Source organism: Syngnathus acus, chromosome 13, assembly GCF_901709675.1.
Source record: "Syngnathus acus chromosome 13, fSynAcu1.2, whole genome shotgun sequence".
Classification (NCBI taxonomy): domain Eukaryota; kingdom Metazoa; phylum Chordata; class Actinopteri; order Syngnathiformes; family Syngnathidae; genus Syngnathus; species Syngnathus acus.
In genome coordinates this window covers 5,466,808-5,486,313 of record NC_051098.1, presented here as the reverse complement: position 1 = coordinate 5,486,313, position 19,506 = coordinate 5,466,808, and the positions used below count along the sequence as shown (strand labels likewise).

General features: G+C 37.7%; 1 protein-coding gene across 6 annotated transcripts in view; it reads left to right on the top strand.

The window, feature by feature from the left end:
• The window catches only part of zgc:172282 (leucine-rich repeat and fibronectin type III domain-containing protein 1-like protein), a 93,454-nt gene that overhangs the window by 40,485 nt on the left and 33,463 nt on the right, over positions 1 to 19,506 (top strand). For 5 of the 6 annotated variants that reach the window (XM_037267161.1, XM_037267165.1, XM_037267164.1 and 2 more), the window contains exons 2-4: positions 7,378 to 7,483; positions 18,840 to 19,056; positions 19,181 to 19,332. In XM_037267161.1, the coding sequence (XP_037123056.1) occupies positions 18,858 to 19,056; positions 19,181 to 19,332 (351 nt within the window). In that variant the 5' untranslated portion in view covers positions 7,378 to 7,483; positions 18,840 to 18,857. The remainder of the gene's footprint in view (positions 1 to 7,377; positions 7,484 to 18,839; positions 19,057 to 19,180; positions 19,333 to 19,506) is intronic. The other variant, XM_037267166.1, reaches the window with a different exon arrangement.

Here is a 19,506-nt window from a genome sequence, read left to right as displayed (position 1 = left end):
CCACATAGATCATAAACCTGGTTTCACCTGGTCTACAGTCTCGTTTACTTTGTGTGACCAAATTGTCAGTTGTGGCGGGGGCATGCGAAGCACTAGTCAAATGTCTGAGACAGAAAGGCCCAATTCAACCGGTAATTCAAAGACTGCCGGCTATAAACATTGAGGCAAACTGACATTCTCCTCATATTGGAACGTTTGAAAGGCCACTCAACTCAACCATTATCATAGTGGTGCTTTCTTAAAATAGTAACCTTAAATTAGGATTCTCACCTTCAGAATTGCTTTGGACAGTTATGCAGTGAAAACAACTTCAATATTCCCACTGCATATGAGTTTAATGCATTTGTTCAAGAATCTACATTCAGAAAGCATGTTGTGAATGAATTAGAACTTAAAGCTGTTGTTCAGTGGATAATTGTAATTTTTAAAAAGCACCACTGCCACAGTTTTCTTAAAACTGTCTGTGTTATTGTCACCCTAGTTTTACAGTTACGCGGGAACATCAAAACAATGGAAATACTGTGTTTTAAACACAAAAACAGTTGAAAAATGAAACATTGAATTTAGATAACGAAGAGCATGATGCCTGGTAAATGTTGCATTTATAGCCTCAAAGCAAATAAAGTTTGGCCTTTAAACAGTTTGAAACATTAAACCTGTAACAAGTAGCAACACATTAATCTCCACAGCTAAATAAAGTGAAAGGAGCCTCATCATCACTCAGGCCTACTTGCACCCAGCATATGTGAACTGGCAATTTAGAGAATAAATAAATAAATAATAAGCAAGAATTGTCATTAATCAGCATAACAGGTGTGAATGTAACTGGGGAGTCATATGTTGAGCTATGGGCAACATAATGTATGGTGTACTGCATATATACTGCAGTAATAGGATGGCGTGTGAAAGTAAACGTATTCTTTTCTTATTACTTTCAGTCAGTGACATATTGCATATATATATATTGCATACTGTAACTATAGTTACAGTCACCAAGCCTAGTCAAACTCGTACCGGCATCAGCTGGACTAACAGATGAATGGATCTAACCAATACTCAATGGATGAGAGCCATGAAAACCATATGAGAAAGAGGAGGGGCTCAGAGTGGCCATAAAATTAATGAGTAATTAATACATTGATTATATAGAACAGTCATTGCTCGATGGCTGATATACAAGCAAGCGTGTCATAGCAAGTAGATGGAAGAGATGGAGGGCAGTTGATTTTAGGAGACACTTTTAGCAAGGGAAGAGTGAAAGAAGTGCAGGCAAGGGGAGAAACAAATGGAGGCAGAGATGACCACATGAAGGGCATTCTGCAAAGTAAAACAGAAGCAATAGGAGGCGGTAGGATATGATAAGAAGAGGATGTTAGGCCATCAACTGCAGCAAAGGTCACACGGCTTTAAATAGCCGAAATAAGATGCATATAGTGCAGGGGTGTCAAACTCATTTTTTCCACGGGCAGCATTGTAGTCATAGCTTCTTTCGGAGGGCCATTATGACTGTCAACCCAAATAAATGTATGAGCACCTCATATTATATACAGTAAAAGCTACAAAACAAACTGACAAGTAACTCGTTTTCAAATCAGACGAGTAAAAACTGATCAAATATTAAAAAAAAGATATTATTAAAAGTGCAGACAATTTGCAATTCTAGTAATGACACAAATTTGATGCATAATTTGTCTTCGCGGGCCACATAAAATGATGTGACGGGCCGTATCTGGCCTCCGGGCCTTGAGTTTGACACCTGTGATATAGTGGAAGTAAAATCACTCAATCATAAATAACCCGACACATATTCCATGCAATGGAATAAAGGTCTCGTGTTTGGTGAAAATTAAGACTTTGGGCAGTATTTGAAAGCTGTTTTGAAACACACCAACTATCTTTTGACATTTACAAAAATTATCAATTGCATAGAAGAAATGCTATTTTAGTTAGTTTGCATTAGCTGACAATTTCTAATGATAAAGCCTCAATTTTCATTTTGGGGTGACAATCAGAAACTTCAAGCCTGGGACCATGATAATGTTAAAGATGTGCACAGGAAGATTGATGTAATGCCTCGAGTGATCCAGACAATTATGGTGAAGAAGGAGCTCTTAATTTACAGGTCAATCTACGGTGCAACACTTACCTATGGTCATGAGCAATGGATCATGACTGAAAGAACAAAACCAAGGACAAGTGTTTTAAGTGCGTTATCTTCCTTTCCATGAGAACTCAGTCATCCGCAAGGAACAGAATAGAGTCGCGGCTTCTCAGTTTCAACAGACGTCAAATGAGTTGGCTCTGGCGTCTAGTCGGTATGCATCCTGAACAACTCTCTTGTTAGGTAAGGAAGCCCTGGTGATGACTTTGGGATTCCTCCAGAAGAGCTAGACAAAGCAGCTGGCCAGAGGTAGGTCCAGGACTCCCTGCTGAAGCTGTTATCTCTGCAACCAAACCATGGATAAGTATAGGAGATAGATTTGAACCTGCGGCACCCCAGAGTTGGAAGTCGAGTGCACTAACTGCTGAGCCAAAAACACCAGTCGCTAACTCTGTGGCTAGCACCGTCTGTCTTTAAGCATTCCGAGTAGTACGGCTTGACCAATAAATCTGCATAGTCAAGCTGGCATCTGTCACAAAGTGACCACCTGAAGAAAAAAAAACATGGTAGACATCAACTGTTTTGGTGCTGATTGTTGAGTATAAGCGAAAATTAAGTGTTGCAGGTATATAAACAGACTAAGCCAATATATCTTGTGTGGGTTTGTAAGATAAATGCCACATTGTTTATGTAAAACAAATGCAAACTCAAGTTTAGGATTTAAATGTATGAGGGGAATCTTTGAGCGCTGAACATTAAGTCAGTCATCAAAGGAGGCAGACTATGAAAATGAAACTGGAGCAGAGGCAGACAGAAGTGAGGCAGACGTCCAGGGGCAAGAGATAGGTCAGTGTCAACTGTTGTCTGGCTGTCTCCCCAAGACCTATCATAACCTATCCAATCAATTCAAGACAGCGCATAACAAAACACACATCCATGAAAACATCCATGCAGACAGTGGTGTTGACAAGCTACTTTGAGAACATGCCCTAAGTCACAGGTGTCAAACTCAAGGCCCGGGGGCCAGATACGACCCGCCACATCATTTTATCTGGCCCGCGAAGACAAATTGTGCATTGACTTCATGTGTCAATACTAAAATTGCAAATTGTCTTCACTTTTAAAAACTACAGATATTGCGAGCAATTTTTATTACCATGCATCTTTTTAAAATATTTGAACAATTATTACTAGTGTCTGATTTCAAAGCTCGTTATTCATCAGTTTGTTGTGTAGCCTATACTTTATATAATATATACATTGGCAGTCTTAATGGCCCTCCGGGGGTGGGGGTGGGGGGGCTGTACAAATGTGTGTATGTTTTGAACCATGAGCTTCTTAAAATTTGCTTGGGTTAGGTCATTGTAGAACTGCCCCAAGGAAAGGGCACTCTTGGAGGCTTCTAAAGTCCATGTTCAAAAGTTTCTTGAGTAGGTTTTCCACTGTGATGCTGTAGTAGACAAATGCATATTTTACTGTGCTTCAGTATAGTGCAAAGATGGAGCCTTTTGATTAGAGTCTGTAGATTTAGGCTAGGTTTGCACTGCAGGTTGACATGCCCAATTCGAATTTAGTGCCTACTTCAATTTTCTCAATCACAATCTTTTCATGTACACCCATATCAATGTCATTGTGCTTTGTTGATGGGCTGTGCATTTGGTACCTGGCCTTCAGTGGTGACTCACTTGACTTCATCCATCTACTTTATTAATATAGCACCAGCATTCATATTCATCATCCATTTTCTGTAGTTTACACGTGTATTAGGGTCATGGATGAGCAGAGAAAACTGAACTGAACACCACTCTGAACTAGTCACCATCCAATTGCAAGGCACATATACACAAACAATCATTCACACTTGCAATCAAACCCCATTTAAAATCATTTTAGATTTAAAGTCTTCATTTAACCCTAGAAACATGACCATGTTTTTGGAATGGGGAGAAAGCCGAAGAACCATGAGTAAACCCCTGGAGGGCACTGGGAAAACAAACAAATGCCACACAGGAAGCAGGTGCCCAGATTCAAACCCTCAAACACTGAACTCTGAGGAGAATGCCTTGTCCACCATACCCGTCACCACCATTATCATGGAGCAATTTTAGAAACCATCAATACTATAGCAACATGCAACGTAAAAATGTGCCATATACATCACCTAAAGTGTTCCAGAATCAATATTTATTCAACAGCATAACCATAAAAAATACATCATACTCACCAGAAGATGCTGCTTTTATGTGGCAGATCGTTACAAACAAGTTTTGCTTGTCCAATTTGGCTGTATCACAGTTTTTCTCTGACCAACCATCCAGAAGACAGAAAATGCAGACATTATTAATGGTAATATTTGAATGAATAAGTGTTGCTATTGTGAAATAAGGGTGAAGTGAAGAAAGTGCACAAAAGTACCCTATGGGAGCATTTCACCCACCTCCTGGGTTTCACCGCTGAGGAGCTTTTAAATAACCTCAGTGATTTCATAAGCGAAATCCACATTAATTTTGGTAAATTTTGAGTGAATTATTACTGCAGACATATTTTAAGCCCAGAACTAAAAAATAAGTGCCAGTGTTCTGTCCATTACGGGAGCCTTTTAATGGCTGACTGGCAGGTCTTAATATACGAATTAGTCATTCCTTTTCAACCATTAATACAGTGGAATTACTTATCATAATTTTAGTGTGGCTAGTCTGCATTCGGTGCAAAGAAAAAAAAACAGACTATTGAAATTCTAGTGAGCTACATTAATAAAATACCCTCAAATAAACTTTTGAAATACATTTTATGAATCAATATTGCCTTGTAAAACCTTTATGTACTGACTGAAAAAAAAGATAAATTCAAAACTTCAATCATATTCTCAAGTGGAATTGTTTTCCAGACCTCCTCTTTAAAGACTGCCATTTTTTACAGAAGGGCAGATATGGTGTATATAGTATATAAAAAGCCCCTTTTCAAACAGATTCCCTAAAAACTGTGCAACACCACGGTGTGCAACTACAATTTTTCATAATGGCAGGGCTAGACTTAACCTCATTACAATAGTGACTTGATTAGCTAATGCTGGCAATCAGGTTAACTGAAAATTGCATGTGTGTTGAATGAGGTAGAAAAAGGTCATCCAGGGAGTTTACAATCATTTTGTCATTTAAACTATTACCGAACAAACTAATGGAACAAACTAGGGGGTGACTATGGAAACCGTGAATAGTCTTACAAGAATGTTCTATTTTCTTTTTCGCCTCTAAAAACCTTGCCAACCAAACCAAGGTGGTGGACATATTTTCGTCTTGAGACGCTTCTTGATCTGGTTTGACAGTCATCACTGATTAAGTTCGCGGTGATTGACCTTGAGTGACATTTTTAATCAGCAAATGTTTTAGCACTCACCGTATCTCCATCCTCCATCATTATTTGGAAAATATTTTAATGAGATACATCTTTCCACAAGGTCAAAAGCAACATTACCAGAGACACAGGATACAGAAAGTACAAGTGCAGATGTATTCACTCACTAGAATAAGTCTAATTAAAAGAAAGACATGCAAAAAGAGAACTAATTTTCCCCTTCTTGTGTTCTGTTGTTTTGAATACATTGAACACACTTTTAAGATCAACAAATCAATTTCAGTATTTTACAATATAACCCAAGTAAATGTAAAAGGTAGATTCAAAATGATGATTTTGAATCATCATTTTGAATCATCATTTATGAAGAAGGGGAAAAATATCCAGACCTATCTAGCCCTATGTGAAAATGTTATTGAACCTAATAACTGATGATGCCAGCAGCATAGCAGCAATAACTGAAATCAAGCTTTTGCAGTGACTGATGATGAGCATCGCTGTGGACGAACTTTGGCCCTCTGTTTGCATAACTGTTAAAAATGAGTCATATTGGAGTGCTTCTAAGCATGAACTGCCCATTGAGGTCATACCACAGTGTCTTAGATTGGTTTACAGTTTTTTTCAGTTGCAAAACACCTATTATCTGACCCGATTGCTCAGTGCCCTGAACCCATTGATTTGGCAAAACCAAATTCATTTTTCTCCTGTTTAGACAAAACTTGTCATTGTGATGTACCAGTGTTGCATAATGGTGAGCACAAGTGGTAAAAGTCGAACACAATTGCCAAAAGAGTGACTGGGCATTTGGTTCAGACAATAATAATCTTGTAAAAAAAACCTAATAGAAATAGGATTATACTCTAAAACTTGACAAGGACTGCAAAGATTTTGGGAGTGGTGGGTTAAAATGTCTGTGGTCCGAAATTCTGAAATAACACAAAAGCCGGGTCAAATCCAGGTTGCGGGTACCGGTCTTCAAAATTTCATGATGGATGAGTGTCGCACCCATGGGGGATGTGGGCTTTGTAACACCCACACATTTACCAGCGTCTCACCTCACTCTCCCTCTCCGTGGGCTCCTCCTCACCCACCCACTCACTCTGTTGTCCCTAGAAATATGACACAGGCTCTAAGTGTGACCAGCCCGTGATCGGCTTTGCTTCCTTAAGTAATGCTGATTTGCTATTGTTCCGCCCATGCTGAGGAAGTGGGTACTGGCTAGGTTCATTGTTCACAAAGGCACATACATACCCACGTAAAACTGGATTAATTGAAGGCTAATGCTTGTTTTGTTCTGTTCATTTTAAGCCTATTCTTATCCATTGCATCATAAAAATAGAAGAATTAAAGTCTAATATTTTGTTAGAGCTTGAGATTGGGGTTTTTGAGTTGTGTGTGTTTTTGTGCAAATCTATTATGTACACATGTCTGATATGAACATATAATTTACATTTTCATGGAAATATGTTTTATGAAGGGCAACATATGAAAACGGATAACCTTGACTGTTGAGCAACTCAAGTTGTAGATCAAACAAGGATGGGAAAGAATTCCAGCTACAAAACTTTAACAATTAGTGCCTTCCTTCTGAAACGATTGAGTACAAAGGGCTGTATTTTTATGCCCAGTTCAAACCCGACTCAAGGTGCTATGTAAATCCAGCCAGGGGCAAGGTCGACTAAGATTTTGTATTTTTGCAGACAGGTGCAATCTGGTTCAACCTGCTGCATTTTAAAAAAGGTGAATTTTATGCTATTGTGAGCATGAAAGCAGCTGACTTGTTTCGCTGCCAGTCAAAGGGGTTCATCTCATTCCTTTTAAATGCTGCATGCGAGGCCATATGTATTTCCAAGATACAGTAGTCGCCTTACACTATAAATAACCTATTGTTTCTTATCACTGTTTTTTTTTTTTCTTTTCAGGTTGGACTCCCTCCCTCCAGGCTGCATACCCTAATCTATTCATCTGTCAGTCACTGCAGATTTACTTCATGTTGACCCTAATTAAATCACAGTATACTTCATAGAGGTAGGCATACTTGTCACTTTTTTTTTAATTTGCTTCTTGGATAGAATCCTGTATTAAAGGCTTAACGTACATAAATTGTTGTATCTGTACATCAATCATGGAGGATGGGCAATAATAATCTATAATAATAATAAACACACAGCTAAAAACACCCAGAATGACTAAGAACAAAACATCAGATCTTTCTGAAAAGGCCCAGTCTAAATTATGTTGTACATCTACAGAACAAGTTCCCTTCAAATTTAAGACAGCTTTCGCAGTTTGATCAGGAGTACTGGGCAAGCAAACAAACTTTACCTGTTGACAGGTGCACAATTGAAATAACCCTAATGGTTATAAAGACTTTCAATTTCAGTAATCACTTCAATAGGTTGTCTCCAACATCATAAAGGGAATAACCTGCTGTTGCCACACATCTTGCTGTCACAGTGTAAATTACATTTTAAAATGTGTCACATTTTTCTTGTACACCTAAAAAAAGAGCCTAGAGCCCAATCCCCCGTAGAACAATTTATCAGTTGTTGCTTTTGTATGACTTAACACAAACATGGTTAAAAAACAGATACTATAAAAATGACAATGGTCATTGACTGTGTAGAAGCATTCAAGACTATTTTCCATTTTCAAGACATCAATCAAATTGCAGGCTATACCTTGGACTGGTCGTCGATCGTAAGACAAATATAGAGACAGAAAAGCGTTCATTCACACTATTGCTAAGTGACAACTGATCCCACGCTGCCAACGCGGAAGTCAGTCAAGTAAACCATCACACCGGTGACTTTCACCTACTTAGCACTATTCTCCAAGATTCACTATTCTTCAAAATATGGATCAATATTGTAGTTCCAGTAGGAATATCACATGAAAACCATCTTGACTGTTACAGACATTATGATCCAATTCTAAAGGGCTTTCGTTTGACCTTTTACAAAGTGTCTATGCTTGTTTTCAAATTGATTCTTTACGTCATTTTCAGTTGTCTCTGGTCAGCAAGATGTGGTCAATTTATTATTGACGAGACGAAATTGGTGTATTTCTTGTTGCTGAAACAGTTTAAAATGAATAAAATGCACATAAATTTTAATTCACCTACTTAGAATACTGATGTTTTTTTAGGCCTCGATACGTTATTAAAACAAGCTCACAAAATATGATCAACTCTACTAACTACTTGACACTTTCTCAAGCATCAGAGCAATTACCTGCCACAACTGTTACACAAATGTATTTTATTTGGATAACCGTATGATAGATTGTCAAGCAAAATTACATCTACATTTACATCTATAATTATTATTCTCTATGTGACCATATTTAAAATTCCCTTTGTTTTTAGCATTGTGAATTTTTAAAGCAGTCTATTTTCATTTATTTAACGTCATAGCATAATAGATGATTCATCTGAAATGAATAAACATAACATGCAACGTGCTAAGGAAAGTGTCATCTAAAAGTGCTTTTTGGGGAATAAACGGATACTGTATTTATTTGTGCTCCCGTTCTTGAGCAGGAAATTAAAGGAGGGCGCTGGCCTATTTGTGTTTATGTCAGCACATGTTGTTTGACATCATATGGTGCTGTTAAATAGAAAAAAAATATTCTATTTCACGAACTAAGAGCAATATTACTAGCATCTCATTTACATTAGGAGGTCTCATTATAAACTACCGTAATTTTCGGACTATAAGTCGCACCGGAGTATAAGTCGCACCAGCCATAAAATGCCCAAAAAAGTGAAAAAAACCCATATATATGTATATAAATCGCTCCTGAGTATAAGTCGCCCCCCCACCCAAACTATGAAAAAAAACCGCGACTTATAGTCCGAAAATTACGGTACATTAAGTGAAGACATACCAACACAAAAAGCAGCGGCAGTTGAAATATCTTAAGTCATGGGACTGAGTTGCAGTGAGTGGGCTTTTTGTTGCTTGGCATGCCGGAAATGCAAAACACAACATTGATCAATGTGACATTACTACTAGCAAAATGTTGTTTTTATTGTGCATCGTGTCATTTTGCCCAAAACCTAATTCAGTTTAACTCAAACATATCAAAATAGTTGGTCACTTTAGCCTTTAAAATAAAATGTTTAAGGTACCCATGTTCAGGACCATAAATCATTCTCTAAAACAAAATCGAAACTCACGGCAATACTTGGTGTCACTTCCCAAATCATGCATATATTCATGAAGTGGAATTATGCCCAAGACAAGGATGCATATTTTCCTTTACAGCACCCTTATAGTATTTTGACATTATAACTGATTCCTGTGATAATAATTACATGCATCTACTTGCATGCATATGTGGCTGAAATTTACTACGTGCCCTGCTTTCAACTGTTGTGCTCTTGGAGATATTTATCAAACAGACACACCTGTTCGGATGAAAAATGTGCCTGTCAGCCATGTTACAGCATAAATTTTATCCCCAAACAACTTCACTTTCATTACACAGCTCTCGAGTGGTACTGTTGTTGTAAAAGAGACATTATTTGTAAAACAAATTGTATTTCCATGGTACAAGTATGACTACCAAATGACAGTTATCTGACCTGTTTTCCTCCTTTCATTTGCCCTCCATGATTAGTTCTCAATTCCCTTATTACAGTTACATATTTCATTTTCACTTTTGAATTCATTACTCCCCTTTCATTTTGAAATAACATCATTACTCCTACATAATCACTGAACAGCTCACTGTTGCTTTCTGCAAAATTAAACACATCAGTCACACCTAAACCTTCAAAACGCTTTATGAAATTGCAGACTGAAGAAGGTCAAGATGAAACTTAAAAAATTCTCTACCTGGTGATCCATCCAAATTGCCATAAAGAGTGGAATGTGTTTTCATAGCTGTTGAGAATGTTCACCTAATCCTAATAATCAGTTACGGATTTCTAAACCACCTCTTGTCAATGTTTCCAAAAATATTCGGGCAGGAGTTGAGGCACATCCTCAACTGGTTGGCAGTTAATAACGGGGCACAAGCTGACACAACATGAGAGGATGTGCTCGAACTTGGGGATAAACCAGGAGAACATACAAACTCCACAAAAGATAATCCCAAAACCGGTTCCCAAAATCTCTCAGCTAATTTGATGCTTTTTGAGCATGTAGGTGTGATAAGAAAAATAATCTTTAAAAGATAGACATCAGTGTGCTTCACGGTCACAAGTTTTTAATCTTCAAGGACACAATATTCAAAAGTTTATACACAAACAAAAAGCAGGCGCAAACATTAGAATTATCAGAAGTGATAGTGAAAGCAGTTTCTAAATCTAAATTGAGTTCACATTCCTCCTTTGTCTTCTTCAATTCCCATACTTATTTGGCTGGCTCACTTTGAACCACTGACTCGGTCTATGGTGAAAGAAATTAACAAATTGTGGTTATGTTTATGTTGTGGTCTGTGGTGGTCATGATAGAAACCTTTGCTTTAAATTACATTGTCAAAATAAAGTGTAAACCTGTAAGCACAGTCCAAACAAGTTGCCATTATACAGTTAAGCTGACTTGTTGACACCAGTAATGTGTCTTAAAAATTGTTTACATATATTCGAACAGCCCTTACGTCATGTGATTAATTTTAAAAGCTGTATGAAATCAGACACTCAATAAGGTGTAGTGTTATATGATACAGCGCATTATAGTATCAATCCGATACCAAGTAAAAAAGAGAGAAGAGAGAGACAGAGAGAGAATCTCCTGGGGGCTCCTACTCCCCCCCCCAGTTGATAAAGCCTCGTGATGCCACTGGTACCATTTAAATCTACATTTTCTTCCTTGTGCCTGCCAGTAGCACTAAAGGAACAGCAATATGCTCTCTTTTCCAGGCTGCAATTCCGTCTCATCATAAATGCCTCATTTTGTGTGTTGTGGTTTAACCTGTGATGTTTCAGATGGTTTGTTTGTGTTGCCACATCTCTTTACTCCTTGCACAAACATCACAAACTGTTTGGGCTGTTTGGACTGCGCCTGGTAAATCTATGCCACTAAATTCCTATCAGAGGCAGTGGGATCATGGAAAGGAAGAACCACCAATGCAAAGTGATGATGAGTTGTCAGATTATTATGCCCCATAATACACAAAACTGCAAGTTCAAGATTACATCGTCAAAAATCCTGGCGCTAGAGGCTCAAGTATTCCACAAAAAGGCAACTATACAAACTAAAACTAATCCAATATCCTCAATCTTTATTAATAACAGAACATGGATTTTTTTTTTATCCTGCAGCATGCCTAGTTGAATAATAAATTCTGAATTCCTAAGCGCCTCAACTCAACAACAAAAACAACAAAAAACCATTCTGTCATGTGTTTTTTCTTGAAATTGGCTATCCTGGTCTCCAACCATTCTCTTCACAGCAGATTTTGAAAAGGTTATGGCTGGGATTAGGTGACGGAGATGATTTAGGTGACGGGGATGACTTTGGTGACTGGGATTTTCCTTCCACTTGATGTCATTTTAGAAAAATATTTCACTCAAAGCTGTCATGAACCTGAGCTGTGGTGGCCCTTAAAGCGATATAGAAGAAGAAAAACACAGACGCACACAAAGAACACAGAACATTTGAGTGACATAGCCCAGTCAGACAAATTGACTGGACATTGGCAATTCAACTCTGCTGTCCTGTTATTTACAGTGTGCACCACTACATTTTCTTCCAATCCTTCTAAAAATTTAAGTTAGGTGTTACTGTGCTCTTAATTAAAAAAATAGTCAGGGCCCATGTCATAAAATGACAAAATTTGTGATATACTAAATATTTCCTGATTGTTATTTAATTATTTTAAAATTTATGACTACATTTGGTAAACCACATTTAGAGTCAATAACTCATTAAAGAGGAAGTCAACCCCAATCAAAACATTAATCAGAACACAGTGTTTTGACTAGTTACGCTGCACATAACATTTCAAAGAAGATTTTGGGGTTGACCGTCCCTTTAATCACTGGGGTAATCAGTAAAAAATCAAAGAAGTACGTAGCTTCCCAGATAATAAAACTGTGGCCTCTTCACCAATAGGACCACAAATGCGGTGCTAAGGGTTATTTAATTTAATGTAATTCAATATAATTAAATGTACTGATTGTATACCCTCTAGGACAGGGGTGGGGAACTTTTTGACGGACAGAGCCATAAACGCCCATTTTTTAAAATAATTTCGCGTGAGAGCCATACCATTTAAAAAAAAAAAAAAAAGATAGGTTAAATACAATTAAATGCATGCATTTTTATTAAGACCAACAATTTTTTGAGTGTACTAATGTATTCTTTTTAATAACGTTTTTAACGTCGCCAAAAGAGCCATATCTGGCTCGCGAGCCATAGGTTCCCGACCCCTGCTCTAGGAGAAATTTAATTTACACTCTGCTCTATCTATATTTTTTTGTTACACACCACCCACGTGGAATTAAATTTCACACATCCAGGCATGGAAAGTGATGTCACGGTGAAAACTGGCATTCAAATAGTGCTGGTGGGTTGGGAAAAGTGCCTTGCTCAAGAGTACCATGAGAGTAGCCAGGAAGCAGACGAGCATCCCTCCAACACCAAGTTATCATTTTTACATTTTGTCCGCAGTGTCACTTGAACCATGACACTCTCCAAAGCTGAAGTCCTTTCAGCTAGGGAGCAGGCCCATTTAAATTTTCCGCATGAATTTTCCAAACTATTATTATAGTCTTTTGCCACTTGGCTTTAGCAAGGCACTTGGCTGCTTTTCAAGAGCAGTGTGTAGGTTAAACATGCACCACCAACAGTTTAGTATTTATAACATCATCATGTGTTGAGGAAAAACAAGTAGAGATAGCCTATTGGCACAGAGACAAAATAAATATTTTGTGGCATGCAAGGGAAAAAAAGTAAAGCTAACACATGGTACACACGTGAATTTTTCGAATCTTAAAACATTGTTTATCTGTCACAGACCCCATACATAAAGATACTGTTGTAGTTTTGTGTGTGGTGTGCTCTGATAATCTCAAAACTGACCACCACATATAGCAATAAATGATTGGTTTTAACAATAATCCTTACTCAATCTACATTAAGGGCTATTTGTATTGTTTTTTTAAGCTAAATATTTGGGATTTCGTGAAGGCTTTTTTTTTTTTTAAATCAAAAAGTATCAAAAAGCCCCTATGTGTGTGTACAGAATTATTGAAAATTATTAAAAATTAAATATTTTTTTTAATACACAGAGGGGCCTTGATATAGTTTAGTTTTGTGATCACATTCATAACTTAAGACTCATCCCCATTGAAATTAATGGTAATGCAATGGTAAAATAAATGGTAAACAACAAAATGTGTTGTAGTGTGTGTTTCAATGAAGAAAAAGTAGCACTCTATAATATTCTTTTTTGTGAGGAAAAAAAAAACATTAAAAAGTTCTCACAATAAACAGCTTGGAGCCTCAGATCAGAATCAGAATCAGCTTTATTGACCAAGTTTGTGCAGAAGGTCTTAGTCTGCACACACAAGTCCTCACAAAAGCTGTCACATTATTGGTGAGTTCATGCAGTTCATGCAGGTCTGAAGTTCCAGCTTCAAAAACACCCAATCGGTGCAGTCAAAGCAGGCTTGGAGGTCCTGCTGTCCATTTCCTCACAGTCCTCACCACAGGCTTAGAAGTTTTTAATTTCTGCTTGTAGGTTGGGATCAACTATGAACTAGACAGTGGTCCGAGAGTCCTAAAGCTGCACGGGGCACAGCGGTATGCGTCCTTTATTACGAAGTAGCAATGGTCCAGTGTCTGTGTCCCTCTGGTGGGACACATTATGTGCTGTCTGTATTTGGGGAGTTCGTGTGTGAGGTCACGCAAAACAATAATCAGTGAGTTTGGTCGTTTTTTTCTCCATGTCTGTTACCTGGTCAGCCAGCAGCTGCATGGCTTCGATCGCACATGCGTGTGGTGTAATGTAAACAGCCGCCATTACGATCTAGGAGAACTCCCGTGGTGAATAAAATGGCCAGCAGTTTATGAGAAGTGTCTCTAGGAGAGGGCTGCACACTCTTTCAACACTGTGACACCAGTACACGAACATTCATTAATTTAGAAACATAGACAACCTCCACAGCAGAGAGCGAGTCACCGAGGCGGCCATCCTATTTGAAGAATACAATGGTCATATCTCAAGTACGTCCTCGCAAATCAAAGCACAAAAATCGATAACTTAAAAATTACTATTATCTCAAGGCCCTACTGTATATTGATGAAATTGAAGTTATTTACAGACATAATATGTGACCCATATTCTCATTTATCTAATGTGTGATATGTACAACAACAAAAATAATGTAAGAAAACTAATTTCATCTGCTGGGAAAATTAGCTATGTCAATAAATATTCCCAGCTCTCTTGCACTTTCGGTACAAAAAGGTAGCTCACAGAAGATAAAAGGATTGAGACCCCTGCAAAAGAACATGGCGTTGTTGCAGTGTGCTCGAATCACCTCATTATGTACTGTACTGGCAGGACTATTTTTGAAAGATGATGCACTGAGAACTGTGTTGGATGGAAATGGCACAAAAGCGAGCTGACTATTTTGAAAGGTACAACAACAAGAGTCACGCAATACAAGCTATCCCCACACAAGCGTTTTTGTGGTTCCGCATGCTCCGAGTTGTGCAGTTTTTACAGTCAAGGTGAAGGTTTGTGTGAACAACTTTGTTTATCAGCCCCTGTGCATTTATGTGGGGAATTGTTTGTGCCATTTTGTGTGTATATCAGAGCTGCCAGCTTGGTCACCCAGCTGGTATGAGGTTTGGATAGCAGAGGAAATGTGCCAGAACCATGACCTCTTACTCCACATAATAGTTTTCTGAGCCAAGATTATGAACAAACAAAGCAAAAAAACACCAACATCCATGAGCATAATTCTGGAAAAATCTGTTTTGTGACTTCAAATCAGCCCAATAAACTGGACTAAATAAATGTTATCTCTGTATAATACAGACACATAGCACACATTCTGTTAACCAGCGCTTTCCTGGACACTGATTATAATTTTATACGAATTGGTGACTAATTACCTCGGGCACACTTTGCATTTACCGACAACTGTGCATTTGATCACATTCATAACTTTTTTAGTTATTTTTATGTTTCTTCTATGATTCTGGATGTGTGCTATTCCTGTAGCTCTTAAACTGGCCCTTGGAGTGAATGAAATGATTTTAATTGAAATGTCAAGTGGCAGGAATACTTTTCCAAAATATTACAAAAATGAAGTATTAACAAATAAAATAAAATAAAAAAACATGAAAGTAAAGAAAAACCCCATTGGCAATGTACAACTGCCTTGCAATCAATGGTAATATTAGGGTCTTCAATCAATTGTAAATTCTGGATCAGGGTAAACCATAAGAGACATATTGTGCATTCTAAAATGAGGTTTTAACAGGTTTTTCACAACAAAGAAGTTATAACGAGAGAGACTTGGCAAAAATATAATGTGTTAAAATAACCAAACTATGAACATGGCACTACAATTTTCAATTTGTAATTTCATTCCAAGATAAATGAAACTCTCAGCAGAAAATAAACCTTAGCAAAAACCCTCCACTTCAAAAGCCTTTTCAGGCTGTAGGTGAATGGCTCACAGCCAGTCAATGTTTGGACTCATTTAAAAAAAATTAAATAACTTTATATAAAGTCAATTAATCAGTATAAAGTAAATATAGTATAAAGTCCCATAAGTATGAGCAGGGTTGGTGAGTATCTAACTGTTTGGAAAGTAGTGATGAAACAGAAAAAAAAAAGATTTGAATTGTATTTAAACAATGTCAACACATCACATCGAATTGTGAGTTTTTGTATCTAACTGCTAGCTCCTGAATTTCCCCCTGGGGGATCAATAAAGTATCTATCTATCTATCTATCTATCTATCTATCTATCTATCTATCTATCTATCTATCTATCTATCTATCTATCTATCTATCTATCTATCTATCTATCTATCTATCTATCTATCTATCTATCTATCTATCTTGAATGGTTCTACTTTAAAATTCATCAAAATACACAGTGAATTGTTTTTTATTTAAGGGCTATATATTTGAAGGAAATGACACATTTACAATACTGAGAGGTTTGCTCAAATGTCTTCAGAGTAAAAAGGAATTTATTGCGTGTGTGTGAGGGTGATGATCGGACAGAGCGAGGCCAGTCTTCTTGGACAAAAATAAACTAAAAGATCACTATGCCACTCTGTTGTGGAATAGCACGCTTTCCACAACATGGGTGTAGTTGCACTCTCCGCGACGGGGAATCTGTTCGCCCTTATCAACCAATGACGACAATGCAACTCATTACTTGTCAGATCTCCAGACCAATCTTGTACTTTCTCACAGTCCTCATACATGCACTCACAACACCCCCACAACCATAACACATACTCTTCCCACCTCCTCACTGTTACCATCCATGTGTCATCGACTGTTGCTAAGATACAGGCCTCCACCAAGTTTTTTTTTTCCTTTCACCAATGGTTTTGACAGCGATCCCTGTAGGATCACTTTTTTTTTTAAATGTCATTGCCATTGTCTTCAACCATTACTCATCTAGTTTCTGCCATTGTCTATGGCGTTTTCAATTTCTGCTCCATATCTTTTTATATCTTCACCAAGACATTACCCATAAAGGATGACATTGGATGGATGATTAAGGGATGAAGACAACATATTTAATTTGCTTCAACACTAAATGCAACCATGCATATTGGTCTTCTACAACCATATATTTTTATTTTGTGAACTTAATGATATGAAAGATGGTGTATACGGTGTGTACGTCTATTTATCTGCATTGCGCGATGCAAAGTAGGGAAGCACAAGGCAAACCAGAAGGCAGACACCCCAAAACCCTTGTACATGCTCTCATTTTCCGACCAAGAATTTAATCGTAACTAAGGTTATAGAATACTGAATGTAGAGAATAAATGAAATCCAATACTCAATAACTCCTATTTACAATACACCACAAGCCAAATTGTTGGCATCGACAATGTTAACTGAAAATATGATATAATGCAAGTGGGAATGGGTATTACTTATGAATTCTGATCCAACAGAATTAAAACCAATTCATGGAAAAAAAAATTATGGTACTTAATATTTTGTTTGCACTTTTGAAGCAAAGATTTCAATGAAAGAATTTCTTTAACTTTCATTGAGACTTTTGCAACTACTGGTCAACGGATGACTGTCCCCAGGTGAATTGGTGCCTTCTCCACACTACAGTTCATTCCACAGATGTTTCGTACGATTTTGATCAACGCTCATAGAGGACAAGTTGAGAATATCTTGTTGACTCATCACCTGCTGTTCTGACATTTGGCACATTTTTGATTCAGAATGCCTTGGGAGCATTGAGATTTCATTGTAGCTTGATTCAGTACACGTTGTTCCAGATGTAGTAAAACATAAGCCCTAGAACATAACCAGGCTTTGTCCGTGCACTGTGCCTGTCTGTAAATATAGAACTCAATAGATTTTCTCTTCTCTCTAAAGGGCATTCCCTCTGAAGCTTTGTGGTTTGTAATATGAATGTTTTGTTGGCAAATTGTGGTCTTGTCATTTTCAAGTTATAACGGTGAATATTGATAATTTTTATTTCTTAAATTGAAGTCTATTTAAAGTTAACCTTTGTGTATAACTCTTGGATTAAAACACCAAGACTATTGAAATGTGGAAGAAAAGCCTCCCACAGAACTGACATTCAATGTCCTTTATTAGCCAAGCATTCAAACTGTGCAGCATAATGTAGTCTGGGCCCACACATCACAATTTTCAAGTTAAGGCAAAAATAGAAATTGTCACATAACTAGCTACCCAAAGCTGCTATCAGACATCACTTGGACAGCGATCCATACTTCTTCATGCCGCACACTGTACAATTCATTTACATAGAAAACGTAAAGTTAAAGGGTCCAGTGCAAGTCTACAGTAACGAAAAACACAGTCGAACTGTGTCGGGCGCATCATGGTGTGCCCTTGTGGGAGGGAACACAGCAGACTTATTTACGATCCAATGGAAATGACTCTCTTCATTCCCTTCAAATTATGCAATTGTGCAGGAATGCCTAATGATGGGTAGCACGGCTACCAAATTCTCAAACAAGCTACACTTAGACTTTCACAGTATAATGAGCCCACGCCATCCCACACAGTACTTTGTAGTTTCCATTCATCTACTTTCTATATCACTTAATGTTTTCACTGGAAATCTGAAGCCATTGACTATGTGACTAATTAGAGTATTATGTTCATTTAACTACCATGTTTTATATTACTTTTATTAACATAAACTTCTGTATCCTTATCTCAATCTTTCTTCCAGTGGCCTTGTTTCTGGTGGATGATGATGGAACGGCTGTGGTTGTCTTTGCTGTTGCTGGCGGCAGCATGCAAGGGACAACATTGTCCGAAACGTTGTATGTGCCAGAGTCTGTCGCCATCGCTCGCTATTCTCTGCTCTAAGACAGGGTTGCTATTTGTTCCTGTTGCTATAGACCGACGTACCGTGGAGCTTCGTCTTCAAGAGAACTTCATCACAGGTAGTGTGGCAACCTGTGAAGTCACTCCACAGATTAAAATATTTCCATACAAGCCATTATAAACAAATTTCTTTTAAGGGTTTCAGCCATTCTAGGTACTAATTTTGCGTCTGCTCTTTTCCAGCTGTCCGGAGGAAGGACTTTGCAAACATGACCAGCTTGTTGCATCTGACGTTGTCCAGAAACACCATCAGTCAGATACTCCCTTCAGCTTTCAGTGACCTGCGGCGACTTAGAGCCCTCCATATAGACTCAAATAGGTTAACTGTTATTAAGGTAAACGCACAGCATAGGTGGATTCTGTTTTGAATTATTACATCTAGATTTTGGATATTGAAGTCACATACATACAATTGGTTACATTTAGTCCAAAGGTGACCCACCCAGTAATTTTAGTTAGCACTTTGATTTTGGTTAATGCATCCAACTCGAAGGTTGGAGATTCAAATC